At 30.3% G+C, this 13068-nt stretch overlaps 1 protein-coding gene across 1 annotated transcript; it reads left to right on the top strand.

Moving 5' to 3' along the window:
- Positions 1–94: 94 nt before the first annotated feature.
- Positions 95–11702, top strand: LOC130669174 (suppressor APC domain-containing protein 2). Its single transcript, XM_057471940.1, has 6 exons — positions 95–432; positions 4739–5642; positions 8672–8818; positions 9360–9569; positions 9634–9776; positions 11457–11702. Exons 2-6 carry the CDS (start codon positions 4794–4796, stop codon positions 11461–11463), a joined length of 1356 nt encoding a protein of 451 aa, XP_057327923.1. The 5' UTR covers positions 95–432; positions 4739–4793; the 3' UTR covers positions 11464–11702.
- Positions 11703–13068: the final 1366 nt, after the last annotated feature.

Raw genomic sequence — 13068 nt, 5'->3', positions numbered from 1 at the left:
TTCCAGTAATACTTTCCATCAACTTATCTTCCAAAAGCGGCAATAGAATAACCAAACGCTAGCGAAAGTTTGCTTTTCATTTAGTCGCAAATCTTGCTCATTAACTTTTGCAGTCATTTTGCCGTCTAATACATTGGCCGCAGATCGTCGCCAATTTGAGTTTTCAAGTTAATGACAATTCACAGTTAGAGTAAATCGACCTTCCACCTATCACCTAAAGTGACCAAATTCAAAAAAACGAAATAACAAACTGACAGGTGTCCATTAAAAAATATTGTAATTAAAAAATAAAATGAACTGATTATCAAATGATGTTCGGGGTGCAATATTGTGCCATAAAAGAATTAACAGAAATTCCACGATACAGCTGATGAGATGGCTGGGTTGTCAGGAATCACGTACAATTGGTAACGAAAAAGAGTTGGTTGAAAGGTAGTTTAATTCTTATATTGATTAAATTTTATTAAATATTTACCACAAATATGTGTACATTTAGTTATTTTTTTACGTTAAAAATAATGCGACTATGGGCTACTATCAAATTTAAAGATTTATTAATATCAGTCGACGATCTTGGAAACGGAATGAAAACATAACCGTTGTCACGTTATCGTGAATCTGTCATATCCATAATAACAATTCTTCAGCCTTTCACAAGAATTAAAATTTTGTTCATAGAAATGTTTATTTTTTGCAAAATCGATGCTCTTAATTAATGAATGATACTGAAGTTAGCCGACGTCTAATAATTTATTAATTTTTTTAAAAACAACAAATTATAAAAAAAAAAAATATTTGGAAAAATTGCACTTAGAGTATTTTAAATTTTCTACATGTGCATATTTTTAGTTTTTTTTTTGTAATTGACTTGATGAAAAAAAATAAATCCGGAAATTTATAATTGTCTGTTAACTTCAGGATCATATTAATGATAGTTAAAGGTTATGGATGTTGTTTTGATTTTTTGACATTTGTCCATACATGATACTACTCTGATTAAACAAAACGATTCACAAAAGACCCAGTTTCTGACCTCTTCAACTTTTTTCTTACTTACTTAAAAAACTATAATTTTAAAAAGAAAAACAATTTTTTCTTAATTCATTGTAATTTATTCTGAGACTAATTAATGGCAATTTGAAAAACATTGAAAATATTAACTGAATAAAAACAAATATTTTAGCCATAAGTGGCAGAGGAAGCCATTTTTTAAGTCGAGTCTAAACAGTTTACGTTAAGAAGTACGGCGATTGAATTTGTGCACTAATTATCATATAGGTAAAAAAATTTAACGAAAAATAGATGGATAGATCGATATTTAATTAAAATTTATTTTAATACATTCATAAAACATTAAAATTAGTTTTGTTGTTAAAATTTGAGGGTCAATAAGTATGCTCAATTTTAAAGCTATGGTGAAGTTGCTGACCCTAAAATTATAACTTACTGCGAGCAAGATTATCTGTTTAATTACATGTCTATAAAATGTAAAAATAGCAATATTTATAATTTTTTTAAATTATTTTCTACTATTATTCATAACACAGTGATAAATTAACATTTAATATTCATTTTTAAAAATAAAAGATCATAAGTAATTAGATCTTGAAAGTATATATTCTTGGAGTGATAAAATTATTGTAAAAATAATGTCAATTTCGATAATATTTAAATTGTTATGACTCTTTTAGTTGAATAATATTTTTATTATGACAAAATAAATTTTTTCATTGTTTTTTTATTCAAGAGTTTGAAAAAAAAAGACGAGCCACGATGAAAAATAATGAGAACAGACGCTAGCTAAAGTGGCTTTAATTATTTATATTTTAAATATGGAAAAATTATGTTTTTGTTATAATAAACATTTAATTTATTTATCTAAATAATAGTTTTAGTTTATTGAAACTTGATAAGTACTTCATAACCTAATCATGGTTTGTGTAATTTGAGGGTCAGAAACTGCGACCTGACAAATTCTGAGGGTCAGAAACTAAGTCTCTGAATGTCAATTTTTAAAACGTCAATTTAAATTATTAATTCAATTGAAATAATTATTTTACGCGCATGACTTTATTTGACAAATCATAAACTAGTCGATAGAATTATTCTTTTTCTCATTAAATTAAATCTTGCATTAATTACTATAGTATAACCCCAACCGGCACTCTAAAGAGGTCAGAAACTGGGCCCCTTACCTTAAATCGTTTCTAATCATATTGAATCGTTTCTTTTTGTCAAGGCGAAGTTAACCGACATCTATTTTCTTTATAAAAGAAAATATACAAAAAAAAAATATTTAAAAAATTGCACTCATAGCTTTTTTAATTTTCTACATGCGTACATTTTAAGTTCTTTTTTCTTTGCAATTTATTTGTTGAAAAAAAAAAAAAATCCGAAAATTTTAAGTGTCTGCTAACTTCAGGATTATGTCCATACGTACCCTCACGTCCCTAGCGAATTTTGTCATGAATGCGGCTGAAATAAAAGGCTAATTGTATTTACATGAGCCCTATTCTTGAAACGATAATCCTAGACCTTAGAATGCAAACATCTATCATTCTAGGGGTTCTAGGGTCATCATTTGAAGAACAAAAAAATGGTCATTAATGACAACAGTGGTATGTAATATTGCCACATTACCCTGATTAAAAAAGTAATTAATAAAGGTTTTAAAAAAACTTGAATATTTTTTAATCTTTCGAAATTTTCAACACAATTACAAAAGTATTTAAAGTGATTAATACATTTTTTAGTGATTGAAACCCAAGTAGCACAGATACAACTTTAAGATGTCTTTTAAAAGGACAAGACGAAGTTGCATCTTTCCGGCTCCGTCGAGCAGAAAAATCGTATACACACCTTGGCCAGTAGAAAGGAAAGCCTCAGACCACATGTTTGTCAGGCCCGGCTTTGCCTCGGCCAACAATTACATGTAATCTAAGACTTTTCTTATTTTATTGGCCTCGGTATGCAATATACTATTAACCCATGCTAAGTGCGTACCTATATATTAATCGATTCAAATTGTTTTGGATGATTTTAAATCATTTTTCTTAATCAGGGATACAAAAAAATTGTAAAAATGGTTATAGTTTAATATAACTTTTCTTATACTACATAAGACAATTCTATATCACTTGTCAATGACGATAATATTTGAAATACATAAGAATGTCTTTCGTTAATGAATAAATACTACACATATGTTGTTTTAAAGACTTATTTTTTAAATACTTCAGGTTTTTAAACTCAGGAATATCAATAAAGTCGACAGACAAAAGTCATTTTTCGCTGGAGCATTAAGGGGGACCTCTAGTATGAAATTTTGAAAAAATCCATTTTTTTTGCATACTTCGACAGTCTATACCTTCAAAAATAACATACTAAAATTTAAAGTGCATATCTCGAATAGTTTTTTTGAGTTACAGCCTTCTGAAGAGCGGCCGCTTATCGGTTCTCGAAAAAACATTTTTCAAAAGTGCTGCAATTATAACTCGAAGACAAATCGTCCGATTGATTTGATTCAAGTTGCAGTTTCTTTTATATATGTTTCTACGTGCCATGAACCTTCAGTATTTCGATCGAATCAACAATAAAATTTTGACAGGCCAAAAATCATCAAATTTTCGAGCAATGATCTTTCAGTAAATTTTGTAACTACTGGAAAAATCAGTAACATTTTTACTGATTCAATTTAAGAGAGTACATTTACATAGAAAAAATATCAAAACAACAGATTCTACGTGTTTAATTATTGAACATAAACGCAAAGATTTATGTAGACCGTTTGAAACCGACAGTTTGTGTTAAATTTGACAAATAATTTCCAACTGTGTATTATTTAGTGATTGAAAAAAGCTGGAAAGCATTTTACAACTTCAATAATTTCAAACCGTTCCAAATCTCCCTAAAAAATGGGGTTCAGGTATTTTTTAGTGATTGAAAAGTATTTTGAAGTATTAAAAAAAATAGAGTATTTTTGCATTTTTCTAAATCTCTTCATGAATCGAAATTTTAGTATTATTTATAGCTATTAAACAAAAATTTCAAAGTATTTGAAAATTGTAACGTTTTTCAATTCTTCTGGATCTCCGTATAAAATGGAATTCAATTATTATTAAGTGATTATAAAGTATTTAAGAGTATTTGAAAAAAACTTTATATTTTCGAATCGTCCTAAGTCTTTCAACATTTAGAAAATCCGACTATTATTTAGTGATAAAAAATTATTGTGCTGTATTCAGAAAAGTGAATAACTTACAATTTCCCCATATTATTGAATAACGAGTGATTTGGAACTTTTCGAATTGATTTATTGCTTAATAATTAGAAATGTTTGAAGTTTATGAAAGAATTAAAAAGTATTGAAAAAAATTTTTTTTAATCATTCCAAATCGCTTTTCTTAATCAGGGTAGATCAAGGATCAAGCGTTTTAGTTGACTTGATTAAATTCTCTTACTACAATAACGACGACTAATACCAATCATGAGAAGACGCCATTGCGATTACTACTTTTCTGTTGTTGCTCAGAAAGTCAATCGACGGCTTCAAATAAAAATGCGTAACGTGAAAATACTATTAAAAAAAATTCAATTTAGTGTTAAATATTTATCAAAATATTAAGAAATTATTATATTTTATACTGTTACACTTCTATTAATATTGTATAAGATGTATTTCTCTGATGTCAAAAAATATATCTTTACATCATTTGCAATATTTTTATGTTTGTTACAGCGCCTTGAAAATAAACGTTTTTATAAAAAAATAAATAGTTAGAAAAAAAAAAAAAATGGCACAAGTACAATCATTGAAAGCTGACGAACTTCCAAGGAGCTTCGTAGATGCTATGCGAGTATTGTTTCAAATAATGGACCATGAAAATACTGGATTTATAAAATATTTAGATATTGAAAAACGATGGCAAGACGATGGCACGCAGGAACTACCAAAAAATGTTCTTGAAAATTTAAAAAAAGTAACTCCATCCAACGGATTATTAACATTCGAACGTTTATGTACTGGTTTAAAAATATGCTTACAACAGAAGCAAAAAGATATGGAGTCTTCGAATAGTCAAAATCAATTTGTTACCCCGTTTTCAGCATCGAATTTGATGATAAATAGTCCTATGAAAAATTTATTAACGTCTCCGAATACAGCCACAATACGACCTAATAATGCCATATTACAACAACGTACATTTAGTATGCCTCAATTATCCGAATCTCGTAATGATTCGCGAAATATTTCGTTGGATATGTTTAAAGGAAAATCAATTACTGATGTAAAATCACTAAAAATGTTTGGTCCACCGAAACCCCCAAGAACCGGTGCTGCGACTGACGGTCGACTACTTAACGCAGACCGTAATTTTGACAAATCAGAAATAAGAACAACTTTACATAATTGGCAAGTCGGACTTATGTTGAACGAAGAAAAATGTCTTAAAAAAAAACAAGTATCGAATACAAACTATACTGTTGACTCTCGAAGTTTGTTAAAGTCTCAAAAAAATATAAAAGATGATAAATTGATAGATATACAATCTAATCATCTTGGAATTTCTCAAAAGAAAATAATTTCAAGAAAAAAAGAGTCTAGACGGCACACTTTGCAAAATGGCATTGATTTTAATATGGTAAAAAACTTATTGCTGTTGAGTTATTAAATAATCAACCCTCGCGATTTTGACACAACCGTATTTGGGAGGTATACGTATTGTTACGGTATAACATCAGAATATCTACGAGCTATAAACAGTATATTTGTGAATTATTTTAGACGCATTTATACTGGGTTAATACGAAATTCAAACTGTGTTTATATCATATCAGTAATGTATTTATATCTTGTCTATACTGTATTCATACTAAATTTATACTGTGTTTCTATTGTGTTAGGGTGCGTTCCAGTAAGCGTTTACAATGCTCAAAATATTCCTTCAGCCGTTCCACATGACGACCACGGTCGTTGTGGTCGTGACGAAAACGTCACTAATGACGTTATTATTTTCGCTTACGCCAACCTCACAACGACCTACCTTAAGAGGTGGATCGAAGTGGACGTTGAGAAATTTAGCGCGCAATCTTTTAAACTTAAACACGGCGACAGAAAAAATTGTCTTATACGATTCGGAAAGAGAAACGTTAGTGAAAGCTTATAAGCTAATAACTATTAATTACACTCTCATAATTAACATACGTGGCCTAAGTTTTCGCTTTTCACGATCGTAATTTCGTAAAATTGCATTCCACTCTTCATCTGAACTAGATAAAGTAGTTTCTGAAGCATTATTGCGATGCACCAAAAAATATTCAATTGTCGCCGTTAAAGACATTTTAATTACATTTAAACGTAAATTATAAAAATACCCTACTAAAATGAAACATAAAAATTTTAATTGTATATTTTTTTTAATTACATCAAGTTAACTAATAGTTCTTAAATATTATTATTAAGACTTACAAATCGTGACCTAACCTTTTCAAGCTCCTGCTTTATATTTTTTCAAACTCGCCATTTGTAATATTTACATCAACATCAATGCTCCATAATCCGTTCCACTTGAGCTTATGATTGTAACGCTCGCAAACAAGTGAAACGGGGAAAACCGCGGTCGTGAGCGTGATCGTTGTGAACGCTTAGTGGAACACACCCTTAATATTGTATTTATATCGTCTTTATATAGTATAGTTATGGTAACGATTCCCTAGAACTAATATATCTCGTGAAAAAATAATTTTATAAAAGTTTATGAAATTTTATTGTATTTTATTCAACGCATGTCTGATTACTGCTACTTATCATATCTGCAAAGCAAACTCTTAATGACCGTTTACCAATCAGTGGTTAATAATTCATCAAAAAGCAAATGGCGTCCCATGTTCCTCAACGACGTGTGTTTATGGGGTCATAAACAACCGCATTTGAATCCATAAACACATTCCTCAAAAGTCATTAACTCATTGTCGACCGTTCTCAAAAACAAACTCTCCTATTATCACTAAAGCAAATAATCTCAACACTAGATATATTCAGAATGAGTAGTACAATCAATCTAACAACTTTGATATTAGTGTCTACGTAAGTATAGATACGCTGGTTATTATTTATTAATTAAAATTGATAAGAAATTAGTGGTGAGAGGAGTCTAGAACTAGTATCATATAAACTCCACCTGCTTTAGGGTTTACTTTACTGATATAATAATTCGCAAAAATCAGACAATTATTGAATAAAGTATAGTGCATAGGACGTGGGTTAAGTCTTTATCCGTCAAACACAATGCTCTTAGCACTCGTCTTCGGTGCACACTAAGCACTCGCTGGCGCTCATGCGCGTGCACCTACAACTCGTGTTAAAAACATTGTGCTTCCCGTATAAAAACTCACCTAACCCACTCGCTATGCAATGTACTATTATAGTCTTTTGTAAAACTGTAAACTATTATTTTACTTCAGCACAAATAAATTAGTTAAATTAATTAATTATCGTAACGGGACCGAAACCCACCTCCGTTTTACCGGAGACCGTTTCCTCGCCCTTTTGGGCATACACGCGCTGCGGGGTCGTCCCCATCTTCCACCTAGACGACACTCTTAGCCGAAAAATTTAATCGAGTGACGACTAAGGTGGACATTAACCGGAGGTATACTCAAAAATCCTTATTGTGTGTGGTATCTAACTACAGCCATCACGAGTCCTACCTTGCTTGGGCCAACACTACTACCATTTCAGGAAATAAAGAGACTCTAGCCGCAGTGGGCTTGGAATGGCCTCCCGTGGTACCAGTCTCCCAGCGCTGGTCAACATGTTTGCTTATGGATAAGTGGTGGGACGCTACTTCTCCCCATACCCTATGTAAAGGGCTTCCTCAACTTGTTATCTTTCGGGTTCCCAACAAGCTATTATCCGCTTGTTCATTCCCTGATAAATTTTCTACTTTCCGAGCCTTTAGGCGCTCTGATTATTCAAGCCAAATTCTAAACTTAGAGCAGCTCGGGGATAATTTAGTTAAATCTTAAGAAATCTATAATATAATTTTTGAATAAGATTAAATAATATATTTGACCAAGAATATTTATAATATTCAATCATGATATCGTGGGTTTATAATTTCTTCAATTTTTCTTTGGTACCTTAATAAATATACCATCTATTTTAACGCGATAGTGTACGTGCGTCAGTGCAGTGGAAAGTAGCTGAGACTTAGAATCGGAAGGACCCGGGTTCGTGTCCAGCAGTCGCCAGGTTTTTTTCATCAATAAAAAACAATAATCGATTCGTCCAAGTGATGCTCCTAATCAATTAGATCACATACAGGACATAATTGGAGTTTTCTATTTTTGTTTCACAATCTAATATTTTTTCAATCATTTTATAAAATTCCTAGAAACACTGTATACATTTAGTAGGATAACCGTATAAACGTAGTAGAAAAACCGTATAAACTCAAAATCACAGTGTAAATCCCGCGAATAGGTAAACCTGCTTACTTTCTACTATAGTTTACTTTATTTACGGTATTTAAACAGTATTGCAAAAACCGCGAGGAAAAGTCTTATCAAATAATTTAATGATATAATATATTTTCACTTGTAAATCAATACACGATATTGAATGTAAGTTTAGCCGTACACTTTCTATTGATGATAATTTTAACTATAGATGAAAAGAATAAAACAAATTGAAGAAGAAAAAGATATTTTACTTCAAGGATTTGGGGCGATCGAGAAAGCCAGAGATTGGTACTTAAAACAAATTTCCACAACTCAAGATAAAATAAAGCATCTCGGTGAAATGGCTTCTTATGTGGTAAATATTGAGAGGATATATTAACCCTTCAGCGCTCTCGCTATGAGTTTTTTTCTCACACTCATATGTTATCTCAATTTTTTCTAAAATTTCAAATTTAATGTATGCTTGATATTTTTTCTGCCAAAAATTTAATGCTCTATTAGATTACAACAGTATCATTTAATTATTCTGTTACAGTACTTTTTAAAAGAATTTTTATTGTTGCTCTGTGAGATTTTTTCTCACCACTATAGTAAGATAAGGTGTATAAAGTTAGGAATCGAGTATGGTCGGCTCGATTCGGATGTTTTCGTAAACTGTTCATTTATGGGCAAGGTGTATACAAACGGCTGTTATTCTTAATTTTCAATTTATTTCTATCAGCGTGTAAATATTTAAAATAAAATGGATCCACGTACGCGCAAGTGTGCGCAGAGTATGTGAGAATTTTTCTCATCACGAGAGCAATGATAGTGGTGGGTTTCACGAGAGTGCTGAAGGGTGAAGTTAGTAATTAATGAGTTAATTAAACAAAAAAAAAAATGTTTTCTTGGCATAGGAACAATGGACTGAATCTCAACAAGAACGATTAGAATTTCAACGTGCACGCATTCTTGAAGTAAATCGTCACCTAGCAGCTCTTATAAATAGTTGGGAAAGAGGTGGTCTTCCTCTCCATATGAATTTAGCTTTTTTGAATAGATCTTCAACACAACTAAACCAGGATATTCTCACTCAATTAAAACATCAAAATTACAGATTGACTGAGGTAATGAAAAAGTATTTAAATTCAGCGATTTAAAAAAATTTTTTTTTATATAATTTTATAATAGGAAGTAAACAAACAAAATTATAAAATTGCATTACTCGAGCAAGAGAAGGACAATCTTATGCGAGAATTATACAACCAACAAACAGGTATAATTCAATCTCGGCGATCGACGATGATTCATGAGCAACATGATCAAACATTCATGTAAGAAATAATGACCTATCTACACTGAGAGAAAAAAATTTATATTTTCAAGAAAAAATTATTAGTTTAAGTATTTCAGTTACTAAAATAGCGCCAAGCAATTATTTTCTTCAATCAATAAGTAAAATAATTACTTTATTCAAGTATTTTATTTACTTGCTCAATACTAGGGCTGTACATCTAAACCGACTTAATCGGTTAAAAACGTTAACCAGGTTAATTAGCTGGCTAGCTCATCAACTTAGCTGATTTAACCGGTTAACTTGATTTGCTTGGCTAAACCAAAGGTTTAACCGGTTAATTAAAATTGGCTATGGGTTGAAATGATTAATTTAATTTTTTATTAATTTGCTATTCAATGTTAGGAGACAATTAGGGATAATCTAATTGAAAAAAATTTTAATCTGAAGCAGCAATTATAATATAAATACATAAAACAATTTTAAAATAAAATAATAACAATTTATAAGATTATTGAATTAAAATTATAGTTTTGTTTATAATTTTAACTTAGTAACTTACTAAGTCCTCTAGTGATATCTCTATTTTGATAGAGAAATTTTAACAGATTCGCATTTTCTGACAACAAACAGTTTTTTCAGCAGGAATAATATTTCCTGCTGTCGAAAAATTGAGATATTTAATTTAATTTTGGAGTTGGCCAAGCAAATCAAGTTAACTGGTTTAATCAGCTAAGTTTATGAGCTAGCTAGCTAATTAACATGGTTAACTTTTTTAACCGGTTAAGCCGGTTTAGATGTACAGCCCTACTTATTACTAACCCTGTTTAGAAAATCTCATAGAATCCTATAGATTCTCATAAATTCCCATAGAGATTTTATAAGAATGAATGAGTTCTATGAGAAGTGCTATAGTAAAGTATAGGGCCTTATACATACAGCTATCAGAATCTATCGGATTTTTTAAGCAGGGAACAAACAAATTTCATTCTGTCGAAAAAATATTATTAGATATGCCTTTTTTTATCTAATGTTGTTCTGATTATTTTCATACCTTAGCAAACATTTTTTTTTATAAGTAATTGACATTCGAAACTAGACCGATTACGCGAGACTTATGGCCTAAGCTTTAGTTCGCGCAGTCATAGTGTCTAATTAGGAATCATGTTTTGAATGAACTCTTGAGTTATTTGTCGATGTTTATCATCTTAAATATTAATTAACACAGCGAAATAAGAAAACTAAAATATTTGATAGCTTATAGAAGTAGCTCTTGAAAAAATTAATATATTTGATATTTTTATCAATGCCAATAAGAAATTTCATTTTGTTATAAGAAAAAATTTTTTTCTTAGTGCAATAATTTTTTTCTAATTCTTAACTATGTCTTCCTTCAATTCCTTTTTTTAATTAATCAAATAATTAGTTTATTGAAGTTTTTAATTGTAATAAATTTGAGAACGTATCAAATAAATTGAAGAAATATTTTGCTTGCTTTAAGTAGTTGATGCTTCTAGAAACTTATTACTCAAGTGAAGCAAAAGTCTTCTCAAAATAATAACTATCAATTTAATTTTAGAAAATTTCACTTATTTTGATTATTTATAGAAACAAGAAAAATAATTACTTGAATTTAATTTTTTTTTCTCTTAGTGTACTTGGTGAACATAAAAATAAAAAAATTATGACAATATTTCTAATTTTTCATATTAATTTTTAGCATTTGATGTTTAAAGGGACCAAGAATTTTTGTTACGAAAAACCACAAGATGTAAAAAATTTATATTTAATTGGTAATAAAAAATCCATGCCTTGTACAAAAGCCATTTCGTTTCGAATCAATGAATTCTAGTTTTGTATAATTTTTGATGTTGCTGATTTTATTACATTGTATATTTTGTGAAGTTTACTTGTATTAGTTGCTCTGAGGATAATGAATCAAAATCAAAAAAATATGAAGAACATTTATTGTTACTCCATATCTGTATTGTCGGTACCATTGAACTATAAAGTTAGAGACATCGATTGCGTACACAGAAAAAAGGATATCCTGGCACAAGAAATTTTTTCTTGCAGAAAGAATATTTTTTTTAATTTTTGAATGAAAACGAAAATTTTCTTAGTTCAAGAACAAAATTTTCCTAAAGTTATTCATCTTGGCATTAGATTTTTTTATTCAGCCGATATAATATGTTTCTTGAATTAAGAAGTATTTTCTTAAAGTGAAAGAAGTCAATATTTTGTCCCAAAATATAATCAATTGTCCAAGAGTAAAATATTTTTTCGTTAGGTATAATCAATTTTGAATCGAGATGATCTGTGATTCTAGTCAAGAATTTAAAATACTCAACTCAAAGGTAAGAAATATCCTGGTTTAATTATTTCGTTGTGATGCGGCAAGTAGACGTAGACGTTTGAACCAACTGCGCTCACGGTTCACCGCAAAAATTCACTTGGGATAGTTAACTGTACTATACTAAGTGGCGATAGTGTAGGCTCTACGTTGCACAGTGCCCGGGAAAAAATCGTCATGCACGATCATGCTTGATTCATGCGTGATCGTGCACGATTCATGCATGATTCAGAGATGGTCGTGCGTGATCCAGACATAACTTTGCATGGTTCATGCATGATCGTGGTAAGTTATGCTCAATCATGCATGATCATGAATGGCGAGGAAAGAACAGTCATGCATGATTCATGCAACACCACGCATGAAGCATAATGGCCAAGCTCAATCGTACATGATCACGCATGGCTATGCATGATGCATGCATGACAAGGAAAGAATAGTCACGCACAATTCAAGCAATATCATGCATTACCAAGCTCAATTGTGAATGATCATTCATGACATTGCACTAATCATGCAATGTCATGCATGATGCATGTCAATCCATACCCAATCATGCATGACTATGTATAACGGAAAATAAATGATCATGCATTGTATTGCATGACTGAGAATGACTTGGCATGAGCACACATAACCATGTAGAAAAGTATGGATTTAATGTAAGAATCTATAGGAATTAATATAAGAGTATATGGATTTATATAAGAATTCATGTAGGAAACTGTGGGTACCTGGATTCCCATTTTGACATGGTGCAGATTCCCATGGGAAATCGAGGTAAAAATCCACATGAGATCCAAATAAAATATTTGTTAAAATTTTTCCGAAGCTCATCAATTTTAACCTTTCTGATTTTCATGAATGGATTATATTAATAAAAAGAAAATCATTTACTAATTTAAAATTGAAATTAAATGGCATTTGGTCGAATATTTTAAAAACTATTTAATTTACAAAATTATTAAAATCCCTATAT

Source organism: Microplitis mediator, chromosome 1, assembly GCF_029852145.1.
Source record: "Microplitis mediator isolate UGA2020A chromosome 1, iyMicMedi2.1, whole genome shotgun sequence".
NCBI lineage: Eukaryota > Metazoa > Arthropoda > Insecta > Hymenoptera > Braconidae > Microplitis > Microplitis mediator.
The sequence above is the reverse complement of the archived record's forward strand: the minus strand, read 5'-3'. Positions and strand labels throughout refer to the sequence as shown.